The 15,105-nt window shown below is 46.7% G+C and overlaps 1 protein-coding gene across 1 annotated transcript in view; it reads right to left on the reverse strand.

Annotated features, from left to right (window-relative positions):
* LOC135221276 (endoplasmic reticulum transmembrane helix translocase-like) overlaps nucleotides 1-14,697 on the reverse strand; it is a 354,729-nt gene extending 340,032 nt beyond the window's left edge. Inside the window, exon 1 of the mRNA XM_064259089.1 lies at nucleotides 14,373-14,697. Coding sequence (XP_064115159.1) covers nucleotides 14,373-14,633 — 261 coding nt within the window. The 5' untranslated portion in view covers nucleotides 14,634-14,697. The remainder of the gene's footprint in view (nucleotides 1-14,372) is intronic.
* Between the last annotated feature and the right edge of the window lie 408 nt (nucleotides 14,698-15,105).

The raw sequence follows: 15,105 nt of genomic DNA on the forward strand, positions 1-15,105 counted from the left end.
CTCTAGGGCAGCGGAAGTGTGGTCGCTGCAGCGCGGCAACCACGAGCGGAGGCGGCACGCCCCCCTCTCGGTACGTCGAACGGCACTTCACAGCGGCTGTAGGCAAGACTGTTACCACGTGAGGCGAGTACACCAGGTGAGGAGGGACGTCGTCACCTGGTTGCGTGGTCACCACTCCATGGTGACCGCAGTAGGCCCAGACATAGAACCGCAGCCCCTGGACACCAGCACGCCCTGCAATTGGAAGGACGATACCTCACCAGGTCCACCCTCGTGGCAGTAGCACCTGCGGGGAAATAATAGCAGTAGCGATTAATAAGGGGGGACCCCTCGGCGGGGGGTTTATCCTCCCGAACGAAGTGGAAGACCCCTAATACAATTTGTACGGCGAACGAGCCCTAACCCCCCGCGCTCGGACGGTTGTCGCGAGAAGAACGCGGGGGGATAACCTTCCCCCCCCCCAAAAGATCCATCCCTGTGAACTGAGCGTCTCGTTCCCCCACCCCCAGCACTAAGTACCCATGTACCCATCGGACCGAGCGCCCTCCCCCGCGCTCGACGGATCGGGGCGAGGAGAAGAACGCCGATACTCCCCCCCCCCAAGAGCATCTGTGGGAACTGAGCGGGGGGGGGTCGTTCCCCACCCCCGCACAGTACCCATGTACCCAACAAAAATATAAGAGCCCGGAGCAATCGTGCCATCGGCCCGAATGCAAGGGCATAAGGATCAATTCCCTGACTGAGCGGAACTTGAACCAAATAAATATTGATGCAATCAATAATAAGGAACAAAATGAAAATGCATCTTGCAAAACGATTCACTTCACAATGAATAAGGGCTCGGATCGAGCGCATTTGCGCCCTCGGTACCGAGCGCAAGGGTGAAATGTTTTTATTTCATTCCTTACCTTTATGGATCAAGGTTTCTGGAAACCTTGATCCATAATGAATTGATGCAATCAACAAATATATGAAAATGAAAAGACTACTGCGCTTGCGATTTCACTTCATACAAATAAAGAGGGAAGAATCAATTCCCGTGAATAGCGGAAACATTGATCCCAGTCAACAATGCAATCTCAATAAAAAAATGAAAATGAAAAAGAACTGCACTTGCGATTTCACTTCATTCAAAATAAAAGGGGGGAAGGATCAATTTCCGGGTAAGCTCGGAAACTGATCCAAAATGAGTATTGCTACAATGAATAAATATATGAAAATGAAAAAGAATACTGTACTTGCGATTCCACTTTCATACTGAATAAGTTTCCGTGCCGAGCGCATTCGTTCGGCAACGTGCATACAGGTCAAAAAAATATAAATGAAAAGAGCACTTACTTACGATTTTCATCTACACATTTCCAACCCAATATACGCTCGGAGCGAGCGCTCCCGCCCTCGGCACCGAGCATACACAATACGAGGATCATTCTGGGAAAATGAATTCCCGCACTTACGCCCTTCAGTCCCGGCACTCGGGTACTCGGAGGGCGTGGTGAAACCAAGATCCTTTAATTCACAATTGAATTCAATGAAATGATTGTACTTACAATTCAGTTTCACTAGATACATAGAAAAAGAAAAAACACAACCATGCGAAAGCAAACGACGATGAAGAAGCGGGCCAGAGAGCGATGATACACGTCCACACGCCAGCAGGCCGAAAGCAAAAGTGTTTTGTTTACCTCCCAGTCGCGCGCGCGCGCGCGCCTGTCGGACAAGCAGTTAACTACCGAACCCCTTGTTCGAAAGCTTACGACCTATCCAGCTGCCGCTAGTACCTTCCTATTGTAAAAGGACCGAAGGTTTGTATGCCGTGTCGGAACAAATGAAAATGAAAAAGAACTGCACTTGCGATTTCACTTCATTCAAAATAAAAAGGGGAAAGGATCAATTTCCGGGTAAGCTCGGAAACTGATCCAAAATGAGTATTGCTACAATCAAAATAATATATGAAAATGAAAAAGAATACTGTACTTGCGATTCCACTTCCATACTGAATAAGTTTCCGTGCCGAGCGCATTCGCTCGGCAACGGGCATACAGGTCAAAAAAATATAAATGAAAAGAGCACTTACTTACGATTTTCATCTACACATTTCCAACCCAAATATACGCTCGGAGCGAGCGCTCCCGCCCTCGGCACGAGACGACACAATACGAGGATCATTTCTGGGAAAATGAATTCCCGCACTTACGCCCTTCAGTCCCGGCACTCGGGTAATCGGAGGGCGTGGTGAAACCAAGATCCTTTAATTCACAATTGAATTCAATGGAAATAAATATGAAATGATTGTACTTACAATTCAGTTTCACTAGATAAATAGAAAAAGAAAAACACAATCATGCGAAAGCAACGACGATGAAGCGGGCAGAGAGCGATGATACACGTCCACAACGCCAGCAGGCCGAAAGCAAAAGTGATTTGTTTACCTACCATCGCGCGCTGCCGCGCCTGTCGGACAAGCAGTTAACTACCGAACCCCTTGTTCGAAAGCTTACGACCTATCCAGCTGCCGCTAGTACCTTCCTATTGTAAAAGGACCGAAGGTTTGTATGCCGTGTCGGAACAACTGTTCTGCAAGACAGTTGAGTATAGCAATTATTTACAATAGGTACGAAAGTCAAGATGTCATGACGTCATAATACAGAACTTAAAAGAACGTTCTAATTCAGAAAAATAATTACTTAAATTTGAGTCAGAGTCGAGTTACTTTTTCAATAACGAATATTTTCAAATTAATCATCATAAATATGTAAAATATTGATGTTGTTTTTTTACTATTATTTAAAACAAAAATTAGCTAGGGGGAAAACATCACGACAGGCCAACCCTCATCACGGTAGACGGGTCGCTTATTCACTCGATATTTAATTGGTGAAACATGAATACAATTGCAACTCTAAGCATACCATTTAAAAGACTGAAGTTTCGTCAACATAATGTGATATATGAAAGCCCAATACGAACTAAAATAAGCATGTGAGCTCTTCGTAAAATGACAATTTGTCCAAAATTGCATTTTTCCTAACTATACAAACCTGAGGTCCTTTTACAATAGGAAGGTACTAGCGGCAGCTGGATAGGTCGTAAGCTTTCGAACAAGGGGTTCGGTAGTTAACTGCTTGTCCGGAATCCGGACAGCGCGCGCGCGCGACTGGTAGGTAAACAAATCACTTTTGCTTTTGGCCCAAGCAAAAACTGCAGAGTGAGGGTGGGGCATGAGGTGGGCTATGTGTAAAAGGACCTCAGGTTTGTATAGTTAGGAAAAATGCAATGTTTTGGACAAATTGTCATTTGTTCCGACACGGCATACAAACCTTCGGTCCTTTTACAATAGGAAGACTCACTTCTTGGTGGGTGGAATCTGAGTCTTTTTGTGAACAGACTGGTGTTCGCCCAACCTTGGAAGCCTCCCTGGTCGTAAGAGCGAGGGATCCAAGCCTCTGTCCGATTGATCGGGGTGCACCGCAGGATCAATGGTCAGACCTCTGGACCAAGTACTAAGAGAGAGGCAAGCGTATCTCTTCGTACCAGCAAACAAGAACAAGTTCCTATTTGCAAGAGGCAACAAACGTTATGGTTTGTCTCTTGTTGGCATCCACTTCCCCCCCCCCCCCCCCCTTGTAGGAGGAAGTGGATATTCGCTCCCATCCCTAGTGAAAGGGATAGGATGGGGCTCTGTCGAGTAGCTCACCGGCATCTCGTCCTTATCCAGCAAGGTGATGACCGTATCCCTCTACCCACAGTAGAGGGGGTAGAAAAAGATAGGAAGAGAAGCCAGTCACTCTCTCATTCACTTATCTATTCTTACAGTCAACCACCAGGACTCGATGCTGTTTCAGCCTGCTAGGGTCTGGGTTAGCTAGACAACGTGTTGAGCAGCCACCACGGGTCCTAAGGAAAACGATCCTAAGGACCTGTGGGCAATATCCAAAAGGTAGAAGGAGGTGCCAGTGGTCTGGTTGTACCAGACCCCTGCCTTCAGTACCTGCGCCACGGAGAAGTTCTTGTGTAACTCGAGGGAGTGTACTTCTAGGTCATCTTGGTGCTGACGAAGAGTCTTCAACACTCCGCCTGGGATGTCGAGTTTCTTCAGAAAGCGCGGTCGCGCTTTCACAGGACAAAGCAGCATCTCCTTCGCATCGAAGGAGGTTGAAGGTTCCATTAGGGAGGGGATTGTGAACGACTCGAACCAATCGTCAGGGACCGAAGGGTTCTGAGTCTTCGCTACGAAGTTCGGTATGAAATCGAGCGTCACGGATCCCCATCCCCTGGATGCTTGACTTCGCAGGCAAAGTCATGCACATACCTCAGAGGAAAAGAAGGGAATTGTCGTATGAGCTATCCTCTTCTCGACTTCGGTGATGTCCCTGTACCCATACTGGTTCTATCCGTCTGCAGCGAAGTTGTTGTTCTCGGTAGTGGATAGGACACCGACACTCAATGGTGGGTGTCGATGGTATGGGTACTGTGACAAGCCGTTAGGACGAAAGAAAAGATTGTTATGGAAACAACCGAACTAAGTCCACAGCGAAGTTCGTAACAGACTTGGGCGCTCTGACAGCTGCCTGCTGACTGCGTTCGGTAGGAGGCAAGTTGTCCAAGCACCCGAGCAAGTCACGTGACCTTCGCCTTAACAGGGTTATGCCAAGAGACTAAACAAATAATTTGTTCGTCACCGATGCCAGAAGGCAGGTGATGACTCTCTTAAGGCATGTGCCCAACAGGCGAAAGTCAATTGCCTTCTAGAGACCGAGGTCCTTGATGGCAAGATATCTCATAGTAGATTCTCGGGTAAGGAGAAACAACACTATGTGACGTTGAAGACGAAGGTGTACAGAAAATGCAACCTACGTCTTCGCCCAGCTGAACCGAGAGAAGGATTCTCAAGATTCTGAACCTGTACTACAAAGACTGAGAACGCTAACCGCTATTGATTGCTGTCCGGTGAGGATCGTAGTTGCAAATAAAGCGGAGCGCTTCCAGTAATGAAGACAGGGAACTACTGCCTGAAGAACTGCTTCTCATGGGCTGAACATTTGGAGGTAGAGCTGTCAGGTCGGAGAGTAGGCGGATGTCTTCTGACTAATCTGTTAATTCGGGGCGAGCAATGAAATTGCACACCTACGAATACGAGATATTTTGAAGACAAACTCAGATGTCTGCAAAAATCATTAGCATTATCGCAGTGCGATGCAGCGGTTGACTAGTACAGACTTCTGTTACCGTGCGGTAAACAGAAAGATGAAAAGAGTCCAAGAGATATCTCTGTAGAAAATTCTCGCAATGTCGAAGGCGATGAAATCGAGCGTCACAGCAGTAGATGGTCCTTCATTATTGCGAGAATCCCGTTAATCAGAGGACCTAAGTCCATGATTGTTGGGCAGAGATACGGTTCGGTAGTCAATCCAACCAGGGGAGAGAGAGACGTATCCGACCGTGCATCTCCGAGACCTAGCTGATACTGAGCCGCTATCAGGCAGTTCAATACGCAGTAGCTCTCGGTGACTCGTCATCCTGAGTTGCCAGGTAATCCATTATTCCACGAAGGAATGCGTTCGGCTAGAAAACCATCGAGCATAAAGAATACGCTCGAGCAATTATATTTACCGAAAACGAATTTCGGTAATACAAAAGCTGATTTGGTGTTGTCATGACAATACCAAGTATCTAAATCGAAACTGATAACTGCTGGGAGGTTGCAGGCAACCCGAGTTGCAGTTCAATTAAGATACAATTCGTCTCGGTCACAAACCGTAGAGTTAACTACGGTATGCGCTACCCCACGGACAAATTCAACTGTTAAAAGAATCATGTCGCGAGGGTAATATACGTAGTATATTTGTAGGTTCTGTACCACGACCTCCATCCTAAATTCTTCCCCTCGAGGAAAGAGAATAAGGATTGGAGATCGACGCCTTCGTTCTAGTCAAGAGAGTGAAGGAGAAGTCTTTCCCAAAGGAAAGCCTCAATGGTGAACAGAATACCGAAGACGATAGTTCAAGCCAAACTGGAGTTCCCGTCCGTTCTTCTCTATTCCAGGTTAAGCGCCTACTGTGAGATACTCTTCTTTCAGCAGCGGTCTTCTTCAAATGCTAGAAATTACAGGAATTCGAGCATAAGCGAGGTTCCCGATTATCGTGTAACAATTATCGGGGATTCTCGCTCACTTTGGACCGTGGTCTCGCCTAAGTGTTTGGAGATCATAAAAAAACTCGAACACTCTGAGTGCGCTAGAAAATTCCGTAGAATTCTAAGCACTCTGCGACCCCCCCCCGAATTCGTCAGACGATATCGGCTGGTGGTCCTCTCGATTCCCGTAGAAATCGAGAAAGGGGCAGGATCCCTCCTCAATGACCGGGGCTTACGTTCAGGTAGGCACCCGAACGGTCCCCTCCGGTAGCGCAAGCCCCTAAACGTGGGATCTTTACAGGGGAGAAATCTCTGTAGGGATTCCCTCCCCTGTTTCCCTCGTAGCCGTAAGGAGAGAGGGAATGGGGGAGGAATTGGATACTGGCTCGCTTCCCAGCGGATCTAGCAGTTGGAGAAGGAAAAGGAGCAGCCATCGCCTTACGGCGATGGCCTCTCAGAGCCTGGGAAAACGTATCGTCAGGAGAAAACGTTTTACCCGAGGAGGGTTACGAACTCATACTGTAGGTACGTGTCTGCCGCCACTGTGAACGTCGATCTGGGTGGGGCTGATCGACACCTGACAGGAGAGAGCCGATACCGCTCCGACTCATTCCAGTCCTCGTCGAGGTCGAAACCTCAGGAGGGACCGAAGGGGTATTTAAATACGGTGTCCGAAGACACGTATAAACGCCTCTGTCGCAGTAGAGGAGGTGAAGTGGCTTGTTCGACCGTCCAGAACTGAGAGAGCCTTCTTGTCCGGAGACGAGAGACTACCTGGTTCAACACAGTCGGCAAGCTCCGACGCGGCAGACCCACCGTCGATTTGGGTTTCCCTCTCGGGCCCCAAAACGACTCGAGCCGAGACGGTGGCTCTGCTAGGTGGAGCGGCGATCCTTCCCCCCGAGGTCATTGTGCTGACGAATTCAGCGCCGTAACCTCGGCAAAGTTCCTCTGGATCTCGGAAGTCACAGCATCTTGCAGAGTGGGACCGTTAAGCCCTTCGAACAAGAGCATATTCCGAGAACCTTCCTCCCAAGAAGGGGGAACAGCGACAGCCCTCCTCGGTCTTCCCATCCACTTGCTTCATACGTCCTGGCCGGTCCAAGAACCGTGCCTGGCACGTAGGGCGTTGTGGTGGGATCATGAGGGGCGCACCCCTCACGGACACATCCCCAATAACCTTCCTCGCTCCTCCCGGTGTACCCGAGGAGGTTGAAAGGTACGGGAGAGGCAGACCTGACGCTCCCTCGTTGCTCGCTGGCAGAACCAGCAGGCTTGGAGGGATGCAGGCGATCGTCAACCCGCGGTGGCGATCGAGCTGCAGGGGACCTAGTCGAGCCGTCTCGCTGTGGAGAACGGCTGGGACCGAGAACAGCGGCCCCGGTCTCGTGTCACAGAGCGGAGGCTGGTGCTGGTCGCGTAACCACCCGATCGCTCTCTGTGAGAGCGACGGTCAGGCGACCGGCGAGCTCCACTGTCACGGTGAGATCGGTGCGTATCCTCACGGTGCGTCAGTTCGCTGGTACCAGCCGTGGCTGGTGCCGGCGAACGGGAGGACCTCTTCCCAGCCTCAGCCCGTGGTCGGTCGTGGACCGTCACGTCCGGGCCCCCGGGTAGCCAGCTGTTCACACCGCGAGAGTGAGAGCTGGTCTGGTGAGAGTCGTATGAGCGGCTGTCACCAGTCTTCCGCCCCGTGCCGTGAACTGACGCTGAGCGGACTCAGAGGTCTGGTTCCTGGCTGCACGGTCGCTGGTAGGCGACCGTACACTCGGTACTTCCCGCGAACGAGAGGCCGAGACGGACCCTGATGCAGTGGCAGAACCCACTGACACCAGGCGAGGTACCCAGTAACCGGTGTTAGCCGGTACCCCTCTGGTCCCCGTAGTCTTCTTCCTTGCGGAAGAAGAGACGGGCCCCGCTCCCGAAGGAGCAGGAGGACCAGCGGAAGGAACCCTCCCGTCCCACCGAGGTGAGACGGGTCCCGAGAAGCTCCCGAGGAAGCTTCTTAGGAGGGAGGAGGCGACCTTCTTCTTCCTCGGCTGTAAAGCCTTAGAAGTCGAAGGGGAAGAGGCGGCGGCCGACGACGATGAAGAAGATGAAGACGACGACCACGACACCTTCCTCCTCTTCTTCGTCAGCTCAGGACAGACGTAAGATCTGCTATCCAGGGCGGAGCCGGGGCTGCTGTAGCCGAAGCCACAGGGCCCGGACGCACCTGTACAGACAGACCAAAGTTCTGGGGTAGTACCCACCACCGAAACAGGGACGACCTCAGCAGGTATGGGCATCCCAGGAACAGCAGGCACGGCCAGCACAGCATCGGTAGGGACAAGCCAGCGCAGCAACGGCAGGAACAGCCAGCGCAGCAACGGCAGGGACAGCCAGCGCAAGCAACTGCATGGACAGTCAGCCCAGAATCGGCAGGTACGGCAGGCAGCAACGGAAAAAAAAAACACAGGAAGTGGAGCAGCAGCCAGCAACATCCTGGTACCAGCGGCAGGTCCAGGGGCGAGTTCTAGGGCAGCGGAAGTGTGGTCGCTGCAGCGCGGCAACCACGAGCGGCGGCGGCACGCCCCCCTCTCGGTACGGCGAACGGCATTTCACAGCGGCTGTAGGCAAGACTGTTACCACTTGAGGCGGGTATACCCCAGGTGAGGAGGGACGTCGTCACCTGGTTGCGTGGTCACCACTGCATGGGTGACCGCAGTAGGCCCAGACATAGAACCGCAGCCCCTGGACACCAGCACGCCCTGCAAATGGAAGGACGCCCACACCTCACCAAGGTCCACGCTCGTGGCAGTAGCACCTGCGGAAATAATAGTAGTATCGATTAATGGGGGGGAAATCCCCTCGTGCGGGGGTTTGATCCCTCCCGAACGAGTGGAAGACCCCTAATACAATTGTACATCGGGCACCGAGCGCCCTCCCCCCGCGCTCGACGGGATCTGGGCGGAGGAGAAGAACGCCGATAACCCCCCCCCCCCCAAGGGGAAGAGCCATCTGTGGGAACTGAGCGGGGGGGGGTCTCGTTCCCCACCCCCGCACAGTACCCATATACCCAACAACAATATAAGAGCCCTAGAGCAATCGTGCCATCGGCACGAATACAAGGCATAAGGATCAATTCCCTGACTGAGCGGAACTTGAACCAAATAATAATGATGCAATCAATAATAAGGAACAAAATGAAAATGCATCTTGCAAAACGATTCACTTCACAATGAATAAGAACTCGGATCGAGCGCATTTGCGCCCTCGGTACCGAGCGCAAGGGTGAAAGGTTTTATTCCTTACCTTTATGGATCAAGGTTTCTGGAAACCTTGATCCATAATGAATTGATGCAATCAACAAATATATAAAATGAAAAGACTACTGCGCTTGCGATTCACTTCATACAAATAAAAAGGGGAAGGATCAATTCCCGTGAATAGCGGAACATTGATCCCAGTCAACAATGCAATCTCAATAAAAAAAATGAAAATGAAAAAGAACTGCACTTGCGATTTCACTTCATTCAAAATAAAAAGGGGGAAGGATCAAAATCTCCGGGCGTAAGCTCGGAAACTGATCCCAAAATGAGTATTGCTACAATAAAATATACATATGAAAATGAAAAGAATACTGTACTTGCGATTCCACTTTCATACTGAATGAGTTTCCGTGCCGAGCGCATTCGTTCGGCAACGGGCATACAGGTCAAAAAAATATAAATGAAAAGAGCACTTACTTACGATTTTCATCTACACATTTCCAACCCAATATACGCTCGGAGCGAGCGCTCCCGCCCTCGGCACCGAGCATACATAATACGAGGATCATTCTGGGAAAATGAATTCCCGCAATTACGCCCTTCAGTCCCGGCACTCGGGTAATCGGAGGGCGTTGTGAAACAAAGATCCTTTAATTCACAATTGAATTCAATGAAATGATGTTACTTACAATTCAGTTTCACTAGATACATAGAAAAAGAAAAAAACACAATCATGCGAAAAGCAAACGACGATGAATGCAGGGCCAGAGCGATGATACACGTCACACGCCAGCAGGCCGAAAGCAAAAGTGATTTGGATTTGTTTACCTACCAGTCCGAAGCGTCGCGCGCGCCTGTCGGACAAGCAGTTAACTACCGAACCCAACCCCTTGTTCGGAAAAGCTTACGACCTATCCAGCGCCGCTAGTACCTTCCTATTGTAAAAGGACCGCCGAAGGTTTGTATGCCGTGTCGGAACAATATGTTTTCAAGGCAGTTTTTTGAAATCCAATACGGCGGCTACGTTTTTGCATGGACGGTTCTGATCAGTGACGGCCACCATCTTTTCCCAGCCTTCCCAGCACTCATTTGAACAATGTTAGCGTATGTATGTAACGTTTATTGATCTTACTCAAGATTGCAGTTGTAATCAGCACAATAAAACAACATTTTGTTGCCTATATTAGTGAAAGTATGAAACTTGTTATTCCCCCGGGGTGGGGTTATGGTTTGAACTGAATTCATTCTTACCTTGTAATCGGCGGTTTTTATCCTTACTGCCATCACAACTGAAACTAACAGTGCTTATTTGATTGTTATTATACACATTTTTGGTCTCAGTTCACTCCACATTGCACTTTAAACCTGTTGCTGTTCCTGGTTTCTAAGCGCGCGCGCCATAAACACAATTACGAACAGCAGACGACGACAGACGACGAAACTGCAAAGTTTTATTCCCTAAATTGTTTACTTTACTCGTTATTTAGTTTTAAATTTACTTTGTTATTTAAAAATTTTGATAAAATCAAATGTCTAACGTTTTCGTACATCTGGCTGCCGAAAACCATAGAGGAATGAATACGGTAAAGTGCATAGAGGAACGACTACGTTTTTTTTTTTTTTTGCTTTTTTGTTTGCTAGCACTTTCATTGATTTCAGTCTTTATTAGTATTTGAATTTCTTTAATAATCGTGATGCCAGAAATAAATGTAACCTTCAATGTTTGCAGTTTTGGAGGGTCAACACTACCGAATGGCAACAGAGAGAGAGAGAGAGAGAGAGAGAGAGAGAGAGAGAGAGAGAGAGAGATGAGAGAGAGAGAGAGAGAGAGAGAGAAAGAGGCGGAGGAACGAAGAAGAAAGGGATGGCGGTGGAGGGGGGGGGGGGGAGAGGGTAGGTGGAGCTTTATACGCGTGTTCGTATCAATTTCTGCATAATGGAGTTTTTGTCTCTTGTACAAGGACAAGTGTCGTTATTCTTTACGATTAGTGATTCACGATACCCTTATAAATTACGGCACTGGGTGTAATGCACTATAGCAAAATCTCGTTCTGTTACGAGTGTTCGTTACAAAAGAAATAGGTATTGCCCAAAAACGTGCTAGCACTGTCTCTGAAACCCATAGTAGACATGCTGCTTAGTTGTCAATCAAGTTTTTATAACCAAGTATTTTTTACAAGCTAGCTATTGAATAAATTTGTATTTTTCTCAGTCAAAACATATGCCCCTCAATGCTAACTTTCCCTCTTTTAACGACTTTCTGGTCATTGCAAATTCGGCCCCATAATTTCTTATGGTGCGAAAACAGACAGAGGCCCATGACCGAAAACGATTGCGTCACACTACGGCGAATCCAGCAGTAAAAACATCTTCATATATCCAAAAAAAGTAAATAATAAAGATATATATGCGCATTACGATTATAACAATTACATGTATAGCTGATAACAATCTGCATGAATAACTGGTAAACTGTTCTGCAATGACAGTTGAGTATAGCAATTATTTACAATAGGTACGAAAGTCAAGATGTCGTGACGTCATAATACAGAACTTGAAAGAACGTTCTAATTCAGAAAAATAATTACTTAAATTTGAGTCAGAATCGAGTTACTTTTTCAATAAACGAATATTTTCATATTAATCATCATAAATATGTAAAATATTGATGTTTTACTACTTATTTAAAAATTAGCCAAGAGCACGCTTCTCGTCATCTTCTACCCAAACAGCTGTTTACGCCTGGCTTCTTGTTGGTGAGAAATCGTGTTTCGATTGTTGTGATAAAAGTGCTCCAGCGTCTGTGGGTACAAGTGGTGTGCGGATTTATCACAGGAAATGGAAAGTTTGTTGACACAAGCGACTCCGTAAACATCGAGATGGCGTCAATCTTCGAAACATTTTTTAGTTGTAAGTAAAAATTTCTAAAGCGTTTTGGTGAGATTTTCCACTGCCGTGGGCGCCATTTTCCAGTACCACCCTATGTTTAAATCTTAAAATTTGGCCTTAATTTAATTTAATTTAACTTTTGGAGAAAATAAAAACTTACTTCGAAAAGGAGAGTAAGCGAGGTCTTTAGCTCCGTTTTCTCACCAACAACAAGTAAAAAACCATCTTCCAATTAATCCACAAAAAGTAAAATAACTAAAGATATATATGCGCATTACGATTATAACAATTACATGTATAGCTGATAACAATCTGCATGAATAACTGGTAAACTGTTCTGCAATGACAGTTGAGTATAGCAATTATTTACAATAGGTACGAAAGTCAAGATGTCGTGACGTCATAATACAGAACTTGAAAGAACGTTCTAATTCAGAAAAATAATTACTTAAATTTGAGTCAGAGTCGAGTTACTTTTTCAAATAACGAATATTTTCAAATTAATCATCATAAATATGTAAAATATTGATGTTTTACTACTTATTAAAAATTAGCCAAGAGCACGCTTCTCGTCATCTTCTACCCAAACAGCTGTTTACGCCTGGCTTCTTGTTGGTGAGAAAATCGTGTTTCGATTGTTGTGATAAAAGTGCTCCAGCGTCTGTGGGTACAAGTGGTGTGCGGATTTATCACAGGAAATGGAAAGTTTGTTGACACAAGCGACTCGTAAAACATCGAGATGGCGTCAATCTTCGAAACACTTTTAGTTGTAAGTAAAAATTTCTAAAGCGTTTTGGTGAGATTTCACTGCCGTGGGCGCCATTTCAGTACCCTCTGTTTAAATCTTAAAATTTGGCCTTAATTTCTAAACTTTGGAGAAAATACTTACTTCGAAAGGAGAGTAGAGGTCTTTAGCTCCGTTTCTCACCAACAACAAGTCGCGACTGATGCCCATTTCGGGTGTCAGGACGCGTTATAATGTACTTTTTCGGAGGGTGGCTAGGTGTTGATTGTAGGTGGCCTGCTTGGCCTGACTGTGATGTTCTACCCTAAGAGCACGCTTTCTCGTCATCTTCTACCAAAAACAGTTGTTTTTTACTCCTAATTGTTTGCTGGTGAGAGAAACCGTGTTTTCGATTGTTGTGATGAAAAAGTGCCCCAGCGTCTGTGGGTACAAGTGGTGTGCGGATTTATCACAGGAAATGGAAAGTTTGTTGACACAAGCAACTTCGTAAACATCGAGATGGCGTCAATCTTCGAAACATTTTTAGTTGTAAGTAAAAATTTCTGAAGCGTTTTGGTGAGATTTCCACTGCCGTGGACACCCTTTTCAGTACCCTGTGTTTAAATCTTAAAATTTGGCCTTAATTTCTAACTTTGGAGAAAATACTTACTTAGAAAGGAGAGTAAAGGTCTTTAGCTCAGTTTCTCACCAACAACAAGTCACGACTGATGCCCATCTCCAGTGTCAGGACACGTTATAATGTACTTTTTCGGAGGGTGGCAAGCGTTGATTGTAGGTGGCCTGCTTGGCCTTCCGTGGTGTTTTACCCTATAATGTACTTCTTTTGGGATTGTTCACGTTGATCGTACATGGTCCACTCCTGTACCATGCGGTTTTTTACCTAAATCTTAAAATTTGGCCTTAATTTCTAACTTTGGAGAAAATACTTACCTCGAAAGGAGAGTAGAGGTCTTTAGATCCGTTTCTCACCAACAACAAGTCACGACTGATGCACATCTCCGATGTCAGGACGCGTTATAATGTACTTTTTTGGGGTTGTACACGTTGATCGTACATGGTCCACCCCTGTACCATGCAGTTTTTTACCCTAATAGTTTTTTGTCTTTCTTTCCAGTGCCAGGGAGGCCAAATAGCTAATGATAAAAAATTAAAGTTGAACATCCCTGTTCGTGAACAGCCTAAGGGAGGGTACCTAGGCTATTACCTAGGTACCTAGCTAATCTCCAAAAAGCCATAGCCTACCGGTCATGACTTGACTCTGGCCGAAAGCTGTTTGGCGTAACCTAAAAACAGATGGTGGTTCCAAACATACTGTTATAGTAACTAAATAAAGATTAAAAAAGAACATTTACCTTTCGACAAGTAAGGAGACATCGTATATGGACGGACCAGTGACAAAATAAAGAGGTGAGCACTTGCAAACACCCAAGACCTGCCAAGGCGATGAGTCCTGCCTCGAAGTATTCTTCCCAGCCATATATGAAAAGCCAAGCCCAAGCCCATCCTCCATACAATATTAAAAAAGGTAATATATATCCGTGCAACAACAGTGGCCTTGGTACGTAAAGGCTCACAGACTGTACTAAATCGTCAATACTATCACTTGTAGCCATTGCCTTACATCAGTTACACAGAGACAGTTTTGACGGCCGAAACGGCAAACATATTCCACTGACTGACATTTTACAACAAAGATTAGTTGTAATGATTCTCAACTCTTCACCCAAAAATTCTAATAAGTAATGTTGCACACTTTTTATATTTGATTTTCATCTCTTGCATAAACTAACATACAAAAATAGAAATGTCCGATGTCCAAATGAGGGCCTCCCAAAAGCTAAGAGAGCCTCACCTGTACCATCTTCAGTTCAGGTTCAGGTTCCAGGTCTTACCTTTGAAAGATGTTGTAGAAGATTAAGCTGGCCTTCTGCCAGCACGGACTCTTGCTCATAGAGCAGCCCGTAGTTTGAAAGATTACTTTTGTGGGCTTACGGATTCACAAACCGAAACAAGAAAGTATAAAGGGATAACTAATTATAAGAGAAAACCTTACACAGTTACCCTAAGCTTATAATAGATGGTACA

The sequence above is a fragment of the Macrobrachium nipponense genome, chromosome 2 (genome assembly GCF_015104395.2).
Source record: "Macrobrachium nipponense isolate FS-2020 chromosome 2, ASM1510439v2, whole genome shotgun sequence".
Classification (NCBI taxonomy): Eukaryota; Metazoa; Arthropoda; class Malacostraca; order Decapoda; family Palaemonidae; genus Macrobrachium; species Macrobrachium nipponense.